Raw genomic sequence first — 15,816 nt, forward strand, 5'->3', positions numbered from 1 at the left:
TCTCTCTCTAGGGATAATTTATTAACTTTCTTCTCTCCCTCTGCCTCACCCTCTACACTGCAGCTTTACAAATACACTTGACACCTTCAAAGTTTAGGAAAGCAAATAGCAAAAGGAAATAGATTTTGTCATTTCAGTCCTCCTCGAATTTAAGCTTCTAGAGCAGAGGTGGGCAAACTATGGCTCTCAAGCCAAATCCAGCTAGCCACCTGTTTTTGTAAATAAAGTTTTATTGGAACACAGCCATGCCCATTTATTTATGGATTGTTAATGACTGCCTTCGCATCCACAGCAGGACTGAGTGGTTGTGACAAAGTCCGTATGGCCCACAAAGCCTGAAATGTTTACCATCTGGCCAGGAAAGGATTAGGATTCTAAGGTTCTTGATAACAGGGCAAGGCTTGTAGTTGATTGGCTAATATCTTTTAAGTCATATTTAGTATGTTTTTTTCCTACAGCCTATAAATGGCATTTTCTGCAGTTCTTTCCCCAAATATTTGCTGAAAGTGTCTCCCTGGCACAAGGTTTCCTGCATTGCTGAATTCTAATACAAGCTGAGGAAATGAAAGAACAGCGCCTCCGGAGGCCACGGTCTAGTCCCTGCTGCTCTGGCTGCAGGACCCCGAGTGCGTCACTTCACCTCACTGGACCTCAGCTTTCTCCTTCTTAAAATGGAGGCGTTGAATCATGTTGATATCTAGGTTCTAGTCTACTTTGAAAATTTTATGAAGTAAGTCAGACTTGAAACATACCAAAAAAAAGAAACAAACTAAATGTGGTCAAAATATATTTTTTAATTTTGAAGGAAAGTTTTTAGCTATGCAAGCAGGACTGAAGACAAATGATATCTGGTTCCTAAAGAAACAAGCTAAGAAATAGGTATTCCCGCTCTATTTACGTTACTCTGAATTTTTAAGAAATATCTGTTTACAGTAACTGTGCACCAGCTCAAGTGCTCATTTGTTTTTTGAAGAAACATGTATTAAACATCTACTGTGTACTCAGCCCCATGCTAGGTGTTGTTACTGAATGGCAAAGAACTCGAGTCTGGGCATGGAAAAGAGAAAGAAGCACTTAAACAGTATGTTCTAGAATCATGTCCGTCGGGCAGCTAGTGCTCTCTTGGCTATTGATGCCCTTGACGTGGCAGGCATCTAGATGTCTGCTCTGTCCTGGTTGCTTCTGCATCATCAGTGTACTCTGCAGCTGGCCTCAGCAACACCCTCTCAGCTCCTGCCCCCAGGTGTCACCCCACAGCTACTTACTTCTGGGTCCCCTTGCTCTGTGCAGACAGCCCTCTTGGGCAGGGTTCCAGTAAGATGGCTCCAGCCAGTTACATTCTGAGGCAGCTCCTTGACTCATGGGAAACACACACATTCTAGCCCCAACATAACACTACAAGTGTGGGCTGCCCTACTGCTGGCGTCACCCTACCGTCAAAGGCTGCCCAGGTGGCCCCCAGACGGGAAAGTGGCAGACATCAATGTCTTTTCACTTAGGACCCCAAACACTACGTGTCAGGCTGCCCCAAGTACTCTCTCACACAGGTCTCTTCCTAGTGCACCAAGATAGACCTCATAAGTTGCTGCAACTCAGCAGACATCCCTCCAGAGAATGAGATAGTGAGCTCTCCTTGCTGGCACCTCCAGTTTCTATGCATGGTTCTTTTGGAGCATCCACCATCCTTCACTTTGCATGAGAGAGGGAGCAACTCCCTCACCTTTCCTCCCCAAGAAGAAGGAAGGGAAAAAATCAAATACTTCTCTCCTCATCCTGTAACTCCTACAGATTCCAGGCTTCTGCCTCTATAGGAAAAATAGGGTGCTAGGGTGAATATGGAGGGACCATTTTGGCTTCCTTTCAGCAAGCCCTGGAGGGATGGTCTCGCAGCTTCCTAGTGGACTTGGTACCACTTACTTCCTGTTGGCCTTAGTTCTGGGCTTCAGCTGAAAGTCCAAGACAACAGGCAAAGTCCCAAATCACATTATTCTGTATATTCTTTATACATGATGGACTCCGGGACGAGTAAAGGGTGGTAAAGAGAAGCTGCAGTTTTCCTTTGTTCTCAAAACCCAACCACTTCTCACTTACCCCCAGACCTTGACACAACTCCACCTGCATTTGAACTTTGAGTCTGGAATTTCATCTCGTAGGGAGCATACAATATGAAGATGACCCATAAGAATAAGAAGTTGAAAAGCTGCATATTTCTGACTACTGTTTTAAAACACTTTAACCCTCAAACTTTTCTCCATTGATGACTTTCTATTTACCTGCTTTGCCACATTTCTCAAACAGTTTGTATTTTGTTATGGGTATCCCTGAAATATTGAGTATCTAAGGCAAAAATACAGTCAGAAACTGAGGGGGAAAATGAAGGTTGGCATGTTATGCATACACATCCAAATAGTCCCCAACTTGTGGCTGTTCACTGAGATCCTTTCCAGTTGATATTGCCGGGAACCAAACTACTCTCTGGTCCTTGAAGGGATCAAGCCATCATATGTTTCTGGACCTTTGGTTGTTCATGTCGTTGGAATTTATGAGTTCTTTGAGGTCAAGAACAGTCATCTTTTGCATTTTCGTAACCGCAGTAAACTGAACCCCACTGCCTAGTACCTCAGGAAACGATGGATGGGTGGATGGGTGGGTCGGTGGGTCAACAAGAGGTCATTTCTTCCCACTGATAGTGAAAAAGTGAGCCCCTTCCTGCCTTGATTCTCACTTGCCCTTTTGGTTAATGAGCAGGCTGTTGAGAGCCACCATCTATTCTTAGCCACATGGACACCATCCACTCCATCCCATGCCTGCCTTGAGAGCTCCACTCCCATGCTCTTCTAGCAGCTGGAAGGGCAGCACCCAGTGCCCCCACCTCAGGCAGAAGGCCCCTTCTTTTAATTCCGTCCTACTGTATCTGCCTTTGATATTTAGCATCCTACCACTAGTTCAGCTGAACTTTGGTTGAATGTGGGATGAATTGGATCAGGCCAGCCCAAAGAAGCAGAGGAAAGTTTGATCTGAGCACTTTCCTTGGAGCAGGGCCTTGAAAATATTGAAACTCCAGGTGTCTGCAGCCTGTGAAGTTGTAAGGCTAGAATGGTAGTTCTCAATGTACTACTCTATGCCTCAGTTTCCTGATTTGTAAAGTGGGAGAAGTAGGGGTATCAACCTTATAGGGTTGTCTGAAGTTAAATGAGGGAGTATATATTAAGAACTTTGGTAAGTAGCATTTAATAAGCGCTCAATAAAAACAGCAATTATCGTTGTTGTTATTAGTACTACTAGTGTTACTCTCAAAAGTTAACACCAGGGGCTGGCCCCGTGGCCGAGTGGTTAAGTTCGCGCGCTCCGCTGCAGGCAGCCCAGGGTTTCGTTGGTTCAAATCCTGGGCGTGAACATGGCACTGCTCATCAAACCACGCTGAGGCAGCGTCCCACATGCCACAACTAGAAGGACCCACAACAAAGAATATACAACTATGTACTGGGGGGCTTTGGGGAAAAAAAGGAAAAAAATAAAATCTTTAAAAAAAAAAGTTAACACTGGGCATAAGATTTACAAATACCTAAGGAGTTTATTAATGCACAGATCTCTGGATCCCCTTTTCAAACTCTGATTCAGTAGGTCTAGAGTGGGGCCCAGGAATCTGGATGTTTAATAACCACCCCAGCTGATTCTGCTACAAGTCCTCAAGAAACCACACTGACATAAGACCTAGGGGACCCATTTTGGCATAGTAAGACCACACCAAAAATAAAAAGTCTCCACTGATACAGTGAGAGCAATTCTGGGAACTATGGAATTTTTGTTGCTTTGTGAATAAAAGCTAATGTGCATTTATTAAATGTGTAAATAGAAACTAATCCTAATCATAGTTGAAAAATTTGAGAGTAGTCTTAGTAATAGCTCTTGGTCAAGAAAAAGGCAAAACGTTTTTGTGGTGAAATTCAGCAAAGTGATAGTGCCATCAACATGTAAAGCCTCAAATTAAATTTGCTTTTTTTCCCAAACAGCAGCATTCAAGAGTTTTAAAAATCTTTTGATTAATCATGTAGGTTTTTTATTTTGTGTGATTATGAATATTATGACATGTCAGGTGATGGCTATGTCTATTTTTTAAGTGTTCATGTAGTTTAAATGGTTGTTTTTAACTTACAGTTCCTTACTTTTAGGATGTTGGGGTTTTTTGTTCTATTTCTATTGCATATGTACAATATTTAGTTTATAGACTAGTCTGGGAACCTAACACTGTGTAAACATTATTTGTATGGGAAAATATATTCCCTAGTTCCAAATCTGCAAATTTACAATCTTTAGAGATAGAAATCATTGAGAGGATGAAGACTGCCCACATGTATTCTGTAGGGATTGGGGCAAACTTTTGTGAACCAACCACATATCACTAGTCCCCTAAATGTTAATAAATATTTTAAATAGAGCAATATTTTACTAGCCGGCTTTATACTATTTAACCTCTGATTTAGTAGTGCTTTCTTAACGTCATCATTTAAAAATGGTCACTGCTCTATCTTCATATTGCTTGAATTAGGCCGTTTTTAAAATTTATTGATTTATCATTAGGCATTTTTATGTATGATGTGGCCCAAATATTTACAAATCATAAAGCTGTATCTTGCATCAGTATAAAGAAACCTACCTGTAATCTGAAGAATGTTTACAGTCAGTATTTGACCTCTCACATAGCATTGCTGTGCATAGTAGGGGAGGAAAAAAAGAACAAAACCAAAACCAACCTCAAAAATCCCCACCTATTTTAGAGAAGTTAGGAAATAGAAGTGGCAGACTCACCGAGATCATTTTCAACTTTTCACTTTTCAAAGCAGACTATTGAGTGAGATATTGCATCTGAGGTAGAAATTAATGCTTTAATTGCATTTCTATACTACAGAGATTTTTCTCTAAAGAATTAAATTCCTTTTCTTCAGAAAGTTAAATTTTGGATCTTTTAGGTTTATGGGGTTTTTTAAATAGTCTTCTCATACTCTGTGAATTTGCAGACTAAAAAGGAAAAAAGTTCATGTCCTTGATTTCCTGCTGAAGGATGCCAGCACTGATGCTGTTAATGAACGGCGCTAGTGAAACAAGCACAAACCTTCCGTGAGAACCTTCCTTCCTAGAAGGAGCTGGGTTTGCCCTTTCCCAAGACTTAGATTTCTGTGAAAATTTTTTCAGTCGTGTCTTGGCCAGAAAGCATTCTTTCATTTTACTCTGTATTCATCTTTTTTAATGTTGCTTCTATCAGAGGAAAAAAATAATGTGATTTCTGAAATATTGATGAGTTTAAAGTGACAAGGACATTACCACATTGACGGAATTTTGGACCAACTATTTAAAGATGATATTTTTAAAAGATATGCATAAGACTCATTCTCCGACAAATTTCATTGAATGAATAGGAGATTATTAACAAGAAGATCCCACTGAAATCACCAGTCTGCTTTTTTAAGAGGAAAATATTGTTTAGTAAAATAATAAATATGAAGCTCTGAATTTTAGCAAAGAATGATGAATGTTGATTGGATTTTCTTCTTTGCCTTTAGCTGTATGACAAAATTAATACAAAGTCCTCACCGCAGATCAGGAACCCTCCAAGTGATGCAGTACAGAGAGCCAAAGAGGTAAGTGACATGTTTTGTAAATGTACTTGGGTGTTAGATTTGCTGCCTTTATTGAAAACATTTCTGCTGCATGGTAAGAGACAGTTTCCTTCGAGTCACAGTTGGACCATTATGCTCAGATTTATCATTTCTAACTTTATCACTGAGCATTTACATACAGAAAAGAAAAAAAATCTCAGCAGCAACGTTGCCTAGATTCTAGTTCTGGTTCTGCTATGTAAACTTGAACACATTAACATATCAATTTTACTTCTCTTTTTTTTAAAAAAAAAAAAAGAAGGAAAAAGGTATTTTACTGTACTTGGTGGAAATATGCACTCTGAAAATTTGAGTTGCTTTTTTAAGGTAGTAATGTTTGAAAGTTAATTAAATATCTGTAGCAATTAAATATACTGAGTTCAGAGAGAAGTCATTTTTATAAATTGTCAGTTAGTGTACATCCTGTATCCATCATAAACTTATTTTTAACTTTCTTATTATAGAAACATGACATTGCAGAAAGTTTGGAAAAATAAAAATTCATCCGTAATCCCATCACCCTAGCACACTACTTTTCATTTTTGCATATCCTTTTCCAATCACTATCCATTTGTATATAAATTTAAATATAGTTGCAATCAAAATGTATCCTTTTTTTTAACCTGACATCATATAATAAGCATTTTTCCATGTTTCTACTTGGTCTTCATAAATCTAAATTCTAACGATGGCGTAATTTTTCTTTGCTATTACTAAATTATAATGAATTAGCAGTTCTTCCATTGTTAGACACCTGGTTTTTCCTTTCACTTTTTGATGTTATAAATATCTTTATGCAAATAAACATTTCCCTTTAAAAAAATGATTTCTTAGAAAGTGAGATTACTAAGTGAAAGAATATGAAAGACGCAAGACCTATACTGGAAAATGTCGTATATTCACTGAGAAGCAAGACTGAGGCGGGGGGGCTGCTGGGCCCCATATGGTCAGGGCACCAGCTAGGAGAGATTCTCTCTGATTTAGGAGACTACATCTCCATGTTTAAAATCATAGACTGTGAGAGTAGCAAGGGACCAGAAAGAGTATTTAGCTTCATCCTTTCATTTCACTGGTAGAGAAACTCAAAGCATAAAATACACCAAGGAGAATTGGCTTTTCATCATTAAACAGTAGGAATTAACAGCGTAACCAGCACTCCTTAAGGATGCATTTAGATAAGAAAGAACACCGCCCCCCCCCCATTGTTGTTTGTTTGTTCATTCTTCCCTGAGGAGGTGGTTGAGTAGCACAGAAGTATGCCACTGAAATCTAAACCTTAGGCTAAGGGACCTCATAGTGTCCCTTCCTGCACCAGTATTAAGATTCGCTAAGGTGAGGCGAGAGATTCCTACTCGGCAGGTGACTTGTGTGCCCCTGCCATCCAGTCCTGCTGAAGCAATCTTTGACTGGCTCAACTTTCGGAAGGGAGTGCAATGTGTAGAACCCCTCTGTGAGTCCAGCCATCTGCGCAGGACCGGATCGGTATGCTTGCTCCGGAAAAGAAGAGGCTTTCCCCTGGGCTCGGGTCACATAATCAGATTTTAATTGGAGAAAATCCATCCTGGTGGTAAGGAATAACTCGAAGAACAATTTCGTTTGAAAACAACCATTTCTACCTGTACTGAGAAAATGTTAACAACTAATTAGTGAAGAAAATTGAGTGGAAAGAGAAAAGGTTTTTGGTTTTTGGTTTTTGTTTTTTTTAATTATTCTCTGATTCCCTGGCAATTAACCTTAGGAACCATTGGCAGAGGCATAGTTCTCTCTGTGTGAGGAGATGAATGTGGAAAATAACATTGATTCGGCCAGCCTGCGAGGAAAATTACCTAAGTGTTTTTCTTCTTTAAATTGTTTTTATTTGAGCCTATGCCATTTTAATCTTTCTAAAAGGAATTGACAGTTTTGTTAATATAAAAGAAAGCTTTATTAACTTTTATTACAGATTCATTTTGATGGTGAGTTTGGAAAAAAGTTTGAGGAATATTTCTCCATCAAGTTAATTAAGTTTCTTACACCTGTGATAAATGTGGACTTATCATTTTGTTTTGTATTTTTCAATAACCTTTTGGGTTACAGTTGACTAATGTAGGCAGAGACTATTATAGCAATTTGTTTTATTTTTATTACCATCAGTGTAGTTCTTCTATATATTAATAACCTTTCAATAAAATGATGAATTTTTTCTGAAATAATTGTTTTACCTGCCATAAAAATTTATTCCTAATTTTTTATTTAAAAGAATCCTGTATTTTCAAAATCTTGCATCCTGTTTGCACTATTATGTATCTTGCTTTTTTTTTAAGGTATTGGAAGAAATTTCATGTTACCCTGAGAACAATGATGCAAAGGAACTAAAGCGTATTTTAACACAACCTCATTTCATGGTGAGTAACAGTTAAACTTCCACAGAACTGAGACCTGACTTTCCACAGCAGTTTTTAATAGTCCTCACCAAGCAGCCATCTTCGTCAAATGTGCTTTTATCCGTATAATATCAGACTGTTAAGATTATAATACCAGGTGACACCAAATACATGAAGATTCTTCTGTGTACTCTGTGTCGCAGTTGTAAGGATGCTGTTTGTGAGGTGGAGATTCCAGGACTGTGTAGTCATCAGACAAGGGGTTTGCTTCCTCATAGGACGGTCCTTAAGTCACTGGAACTGTTTATGTTACTTAAACCACAGAGAGCTCAAAGTGGAGACAGTTTTCACTAATAAAGAACTCTCTGTATCTAGGTGGTATACTGGAAGAATTCTAGCTCTTGACAATGCAGAACTCAAACTTTCTTCGTTTCTACTGTATGGAAAATGGTGATAGCACCCATATTTAGCCACTTTGTGTTAAGCTAAATGGTTAAACAGAACTCAAAATAGATGAGACGCCTTTCTGTAGGAGAAGGTCCATAGTTGTCTACTTAACTGCAAAAGCACAATTACAGATGGAAATTCATGTTGAATATAACATTTTTAAAACATTAGCCAAATCAGTATATGTGAAGAGCAGAAAATCCAGGTGACTGCCCTTTGGGAGAAAATCTGACTTAAAAGCCACGTTCTTATTACTACTATTGAGGTGATAGTTTTAAAATAACGGTAAGAGCATAATAGGTATGTATATAGGTATATACAGTATATAGGGATAGTATAATAGATATCATATCAGCTACCGTCAGTTTTAGCACACATGGTACTTGATAATACAATGTTTTTAAAACTTTAACCCATTCGTTGAAATAGAATTTTTTCCTCAAAGTGACCACCCAGGAAGAAGAGATTACTTTATTCACCCTAAATGTCCCACCCAAGCATTAAATGCTGAACTCAGATATAATCCTTGAGAATATTTGGCTTGATTCCATATGATAACAACACTCTCCACTGAGTTACAGGCAACCAGGTTCTGTGCCTGTGGGTGAGTGCATTTTTACGACTTAGGTGTGTAAACACAGGACTCGCTCAAATCCCACCTCTGCTGTCAGAATCTCTCTAACAGCTGTAAAATCCACATTGGCCTCTTTAATTTTTTCTGCACTTGTTTGTATTCACCCATGTAACATTCTAATGCACTGCCTGCTAGAGCAGATCTCTTCACTAGTGAATGGGCACATCTCAGCTCAGTTCTGTTGTTCTCATTGAACTTATGATCTCGTGTAATCGTTGTTGTTATCTCTGTTTCACAGACCAGGAAAATGAAGAAATTGTGTGCCTTAGTAGTATCCTCAACTTTGAAAAATCACAAATATCAGGAGTTAATTACCCTTAATATTATCTGGTTCCCTGATTGTTTCATATGTGTAGGCCACGTTTCCCCCAGATTATAATTAATTCCCCTTTAGACATCATGTCTTACATAGTGTAAAAGTGGTTAAAGCTGTGAATTCAGAGAGACCTGGGACTGAACTCCAGCCTTGCCACCCTAGCTCTGTGAACTCTGACCCTCTAAGCCAACTGCCTGGAGGTGGAACAGGAATGAAGTAGATGATACATCTACCATGCTTAGCACGATGCCTGACGTATGCTTGATGCCTGAGAGATGTTAGCTAATGAATATTGTTAGTTACTCCATGTGTGGGGTACATAGTAAGTTCGCAGTAAAACATTGACTAGATTAGGAACTTGCCCGTTTGCAGATAGCTTAGCCTCGCCTCAGCTAACTGTTCTGTGCAGTGTTTTCCATAGATAGAAACCTGTACTTTTTGGACGGACACGTCTGTCTCTGAATTTCTAAGTAACCTCAGCTTAATTCAGAGAATGATATAGGACCATTTGAGACCAGTAGATCTTTCAGATTTGACGTAAGCTTAATAAAGAAATTAACATACCTAAGAGCCTTTTTTAAGGTTAAGTTTTTTTTCAAAATCATTAAAGCTCAGCTAGCCCCATGTCTCACAACTTACCTACCTTCAAAGCCTTGATTTATTTTGCATTTCTGAAGTCAGAGAGGAGTTAATATGTGTACTGCTATTAGTAAACATTTTCAGAAATAACTAATTCATATAATTTCTGAATACCTAGCTAGATGCTTAAAAGACATTTTCATTCATTCGTCAAATTTATAAATGCCGGGGCCAGCCCCGTGGCCGAGTGGTTAAGTTCACACACTCTGCTTTGGCGGCCCAGAGTTTCGCTGGTTCGGATCCTGGGCTTGGACATGGCACCGCTCATCAGGCCACGCTGAGGTGGTGTCCCACATAGCACAACCAGAAGGACCTACATCTTTCCATTCTAGTGGGGGGGGTGGTGCACTGGATAGGTGAGCTAGAGACAGTGAGCAAGTAAACTAACAAAATAATTTCATATAGTGATAATAACTATGAAGAAAAGAAAGGATGATAGGGCAGAGATGATAGTGGGAGCTACTTTAGATAGTCAGGGGAAAGCCCCCCTGAGGAGTTAAAGTGTGGAATGAGACTTGTTCTATGAAAGAACCAGCCTTCTGAACATCCAAACATGGGAAGAGCAGATGCAGAGGCCCAGAAGCAGGAAGGAGCTTTGTAGGGTCAGGGTACAGAAGTGAGGCCATTGTGGCTGGGATATAGTGAACAAGGGAGAGAGTAATACAAGAAGAGCTAGCAGAGCTTGGCAGAGGCCAGACCAAGTAGGGTTTTCCAGACAATGGTAAGGAGTCTGGATTTCTCCTGATTGCAGCAGGATGACACTGAATGATTGCAAGTGGGAAAATATCGGATTTGTGCTTTAGAAATTGCTGGGGCTGATGTATAGAGAATGAACTATAAGGGAGATAAGAGTTGAAAGAGGGAGACCAATTAGGAGGCTGCTGTGAGACGCGATGGGGATGAGAAGGATGGAGAAGGATGGGGCTGGCGGAAGATGAGAGATTGGGATTCTGCGTTGGAGATGGTTGGATACAACAGGACTTGCTGAGATTGGGATGTGAGGTGGTATGACTAACCCCATTTTACAGTTCAGAGATGAAACTGTACCCTAGAAAGTAAAGAAGCTTGCTTAATGTCACCTACCTAGAAAGTGGCCTGGCTGAAGTTCAAAACCCAGATCTTGGTGGCTCCAAAGCCCGTGCTCTTAAAAGTGGGTTGACTTGCAGTGAGGATTCATTTTCCTATAAACTTAACTTGAGCTCATTGGTCATTCCCAAATAAGCATGTTTGGATAATGTCCCATGTGGGAAATATAATTCTGAGCTATATATACTATGTTAAATAAACTTTTAAATGCTGGAGCTTTCTATCTTATAAGCCTTTTAAAATTGTGGTTTCAAAATCTTGGTATTTTTAAAGAAATATTAATAGCTAAAGGGAAATATTTTAAGGCTTATAGTATGTTTTAATTATACCAAGGTATGGTGGTTATTTTTAGCATATTTATAATTTCACATTTATTTGTCCAGTTATCTGGCTTTTTCTTTGCTTTCTGATCATTAAAAAAATGCAGGTTTAACAATGAATTGCCTGACACTTAAAAATACAGATGTAAATATTTACAGTAATTAAAGAAAGAGTAAAAAAAAGTGAAGATTTAAATGATTTTTTAAAGTCTGTGCTCTATTTTTGGAGGTCATACAAAATATTACCACACTAGGGGCGGGCACGGTTGCGCAGCGGTTAAGTGCGCACGTTCCGCTTCTCGGCTGCCCGGGGTTCACCAGTTTGGATCCCAGGTGTGGACATGGCACTGCTTGACAAGCCATGCTGTGGTAGGCATCCCACATATAAAGTAGAGGAAGATGGGCATGGATGTTGGCTCAGGGCCATGCTTCCTCAGCAAAAAAGAGGAAGACTGGCAGTAGTTAGCTCAGGGCTAATCTTCCTCAAAAATATATATATATATATTACCACACTAATTCCTTTTTCAGTTATTCCATTAGAAAGACTGATTTTATAAAAAGAACAGATCCTTTGCTTACTATAATTGTAAAATATGAAACATTAAGAACAGATATTAATATAATAGAAAGGTAGTGGGTTTTTTTCTTTAAGAAATAGGATCTAGAACAGATTTTAAACGCAAATTTGTATCCTACTTTCCCAAAAAACAAGATGATTAGAATCACCTTAGGTTGTCATGAAAGTTTCATTATTAAGTGGTAAATTTTATGATTTGTGATTAAGAAGCCAGAGGAACCACTTTTCAAGTGTAAAATTTATATTTTTCCTACTCATTTTTAAATAGTTGGGGATTTTTTCTCACTCTAGTCTGAAGTTGTCAGTTGTCCGTATCCTTACTACAGTACCAAAAGTGAAAGTATTTCTTTCCTATTACATGATTCTTATGTAATTAAAAATAACAGCTGTTTCAGCTTAGTAACAATTGCTCAATCATACCTCGTCACATAGTTGAAGAAAAATATCCAAACTTTGATTTCCCTATTTTCTTAATTTTGTATATTCTTTTTTTTTTTTCTTTTCGAGGTAAGATTAGCCGTGAGCTAACATCTGCTGCCAATCCTCCTCTTTTTGCTGAGGAAGACTGGCCCTGAGCTAACATCTGTGCCCATCTTCCTCTACTTTTTTTCACATATGGGATGCCTGCCACAGCGTGGCTTGACAAGCGGTGCGTGGATCCGAACCCTGGACCACCAAAGCAGAACGTGCAGACTTAACCACTGCGCCACCGGGCCAGCCCCTGCATATTCTTTTTAATGGCTTTTTTTTAACAATCTAGAAGTAGCCCCTTTTTTCTGTTTGCATACGCGTTAGAACTTTACGTTAAGTTTTATTTTGTGGTAGCAGTCTTTTACAGTGGCAAATTGTGGTTAATGTCAAGTGTGACTTTATTTGGTGACATAATTTGAGCATTTTTCTTTTAAAGTTCAATTTGAGTATTATTTTGTGATTGTGGACTTACCCTTCTTTATAAATAATACATTAAATACAAGTGTTTGTTTATATAATTTAAAGGGATGAATAGAAATCATTTGTAAAAAGCAACATGAACACTTTCTCCAGCCCATGTAACTGGCATTCTCTGGATCAAAGCTTGATTCTCTGTTTACCTGGCTATATATCCTCCAGTCATACAAAGCATGTTTTTTAAAATTCACTAATTATGGAAGACACATCTGTAGTTGATACAATCAACCTAATTTTAGCATATGAAGTTTTTCAGTTTATCTATTATTTTTGCTTTTTGCCCTAAATCTTAGTCTCTTAAGTGGCCACAATTAGACCAGGAAAGGAGAGATGTACCGACATAGCACAACTTCCATACCCAGGCCCCAGGGTACCAGTGCAGGATGTAGTCAGGGCAGTGGTCCAGAAGCCAAGATCCCCACGGCCATTGTGGAGCCCTGTTCTCAAGTTGTGCCCTGCTTAGTGCCCCTCAGCGCCCCTCACGCCGACCCCAGTTTAGGCTAGTCCTCTGAGATCTTAGAAATAGCTGCCATTTCCATTAGAAACCCAAATGCATGTACTGCTCCCAAGCGCATGCTCTCGTCATGACAAATCAACCCCATCTTCTTTATGATTTTACTGCATTGTTTCTTTATTTTTGCCTCGTATGCATGCCTTTAAAATTAAAACAGCCATGTCATGACTTTGATAAGCCTTTTAATTAAATAACTTAATTTGAGATGTTAAGGGTTATACTTTTAAGGCAATTTTAATTACATTTCATTATCTCTAGATATTTCATTACCACACAGACCACAGACTAAAATAGAACTGAATGTATAATTAGCATACAAGAAAATATCTGTGTGAAGCTCCAAACATACTTATATTTAGCTGTAAAATTCTCTTTGAAGTAGAAATATTCAAATATTCATGCTTACTGAAAACTTAAAATGGCACAAAAAGTACAGTAAGTAGAGGAATATCTTTTTTTAGAGAAACAAGGGATATTTATTATCCAGTTTCACCAAGATGACATATACAGATATCAACACAAAGAAATCACTTTTTCTTTGTTAACAGGCTTTGCAAAAAGAAGTCATAATAATAATTGTCAACTTATTTTTCATTTAAGCAATGCTCCAAAAAATTGAAATGAACAAAAACATTAAATAGGTTTAAATTTTGAACTCCATATCATATATGATATTTTGGAAAATTACATTTTTTTCAAGTGCACTTGTGTGTGTTTTTTTTCTTTTACTGTCATTTGTTATCAATTATCTTCATCCTTTGAGTCATATAAAAGAATTATTGTTAATACCATCAATGAAAGATATTCGCTCAATATACCAGCTATTGCACTGTTTCTTTTTAAATCTGTTTCCATTTTAAAGCCCCAGCACAGATTTGCCACCTCTATTTACACATGATTGTTTCTGCTAAGTTATTTTAGACTGCATTCTGTCAGTCGTTATTTGAACAAGTTAGCTGGGTCCTTTTTCATAGCGTCAGGCAACACCTGTAACCAGGTAATCAACGAACGCATCCATTCAATGATTCACTCACTCACTCATTCATTTGTTCATTCTTTTTTTTTAAATCCATCTATCATGATTATTTGTCACAAAGAAATTAGGATATAGTTGTATCTAGGTGTAATGTGCTTCGAGTTTTCTGTAAATGAGAGATGCTTTTGAGAGACAAAGAATAATTTTATATAATACATTTCTGCCGAAATAATACTATTATTAATATTTTACTTCCTTCATAAAATACCAGGCCTTACTTCAGACTCATGATGTAGTGGCACATGAAGTTTACAGTGATGAAGCATTGAGGGTCACACCTCCTCCCACCTCTCCCTATTTAAATGGTGATTCTCCAGAAAGCGCAAACGGAGACATGGATATGGAGAACGTGACCAGAGTTCGGCTGGTCCAGTTCCAAAAGAACACAGATGAACCAATGGTAAGTAGAAAAAGAAAGTTTTCTACACTCTCATAAAATCCAAGCATGAGTTAGAGCAGCTAACTTGAACCTGTTACTACTAGGAGGTGAGGAGGAAGGAGAGCATGGATAGTTTTAAAGAAATCAGTTTCCAGATCCTCATTCCACCACCACCCCCACCCCTGCCAGAGTTGTTCTGCATGACACCACGCCTAAGGCATGTTGGTTCTCCTTCCCACCTCTCCTTTCACAATTGCTCTACAACTTGACCATAAAAGGACATACCTGGTACATTACTCCAGAGTGTAAAAACCTCTGGGGCATGCACTCTCCAAGTTGGGGCAAGGGGAAGAACCGTGAACAATGGAAGACAAAATCCACAGTCAAACCTGTCCAGAAGTTGAAAAAGTTGATGATCACCTGCAGGGGCACTTGCATGACCAGAGATGTCTAAAGAGAATGGAACAATGATATGAGCATAATGCCTGTGAAGATATTGTTCATCCAGACCAAGATCATTTTCCTTTAAGGCAAAATCATGGAAAAACTCTGAAATCAAATTTAAGTTTAGTCAATCAGAACAGAAGCTGTGAAATAAAAAACTGTGTTGAGTGTGAAAAAAAAAAAACAACCTCCGGGGCAGCAAAGAAAGGGACAATTTGAAATATTGGCGTTGGTGTTGAAAAAGTAAATGTGTAAACATTCTTTTACAAGTCTGGTGATTTCCAGATCTTTTGCCTTCAATGAAATTACAGGAAGACTAATTCAGAAGGCGTTCAAAGAATTGAGTAACATTACTATAATAAAATTCCTTCCACTCACATCTACCTATTTAATATATATTAATTTTTGCAGTGCTTAGGAATAGCATTGTAGAATTGATGCTGAAGCTTGCCTCAT

The 15,816-nt window shown here is 38.4% G+C and overlaps 1 protein-coding gene across 4 annotated transcripts in view; it reads left to right on the forward strand.

The window, feature by feature from the left end:
• CASK (calcium/calmodulin dependent serine protein kinase) overlaps positions 1-15,816 on the forward strand; it is a 368,709-nt gene that overhangs the window by 300,827 nt on the left and 52,066 nt on the right. For all 4 annotated transcript variants that reach the window (XM_046673193.1, XM_046673194.1, XM_046673195.1 and 1 more), the window contains exons 12-14: positions 5,562-5,639; positions 7,961-8,041; positions 14,749-14,937. In XM_046673193.1, the coding sequence (XP_046529149.1) occupies positions 5,562-5,639; positions 7,961-8,041; positions 14,749-14,937 (348 nt within the window). The remainder of the gene's footprint in view (positions 1-5,561; positions 5,640-7,960; positions 8,042-14,748; positions 14,938-15,816) is intronic.

The sequence above is a fragment of the Equus quagga genome, chromosome 10 (assembly GCF_021613505.1).
Source record: "Equus quagga isolate Etosha38 chromosome 10, UCLA_HA_Equagga_1.0, whole genome shotgun sequence".
NCBI classification, from domain to species: Eukaryota; Metazoa; Chordata; class Mammalia; order Perissodactyla; family Equidae; genus Equus; species Equus quagga.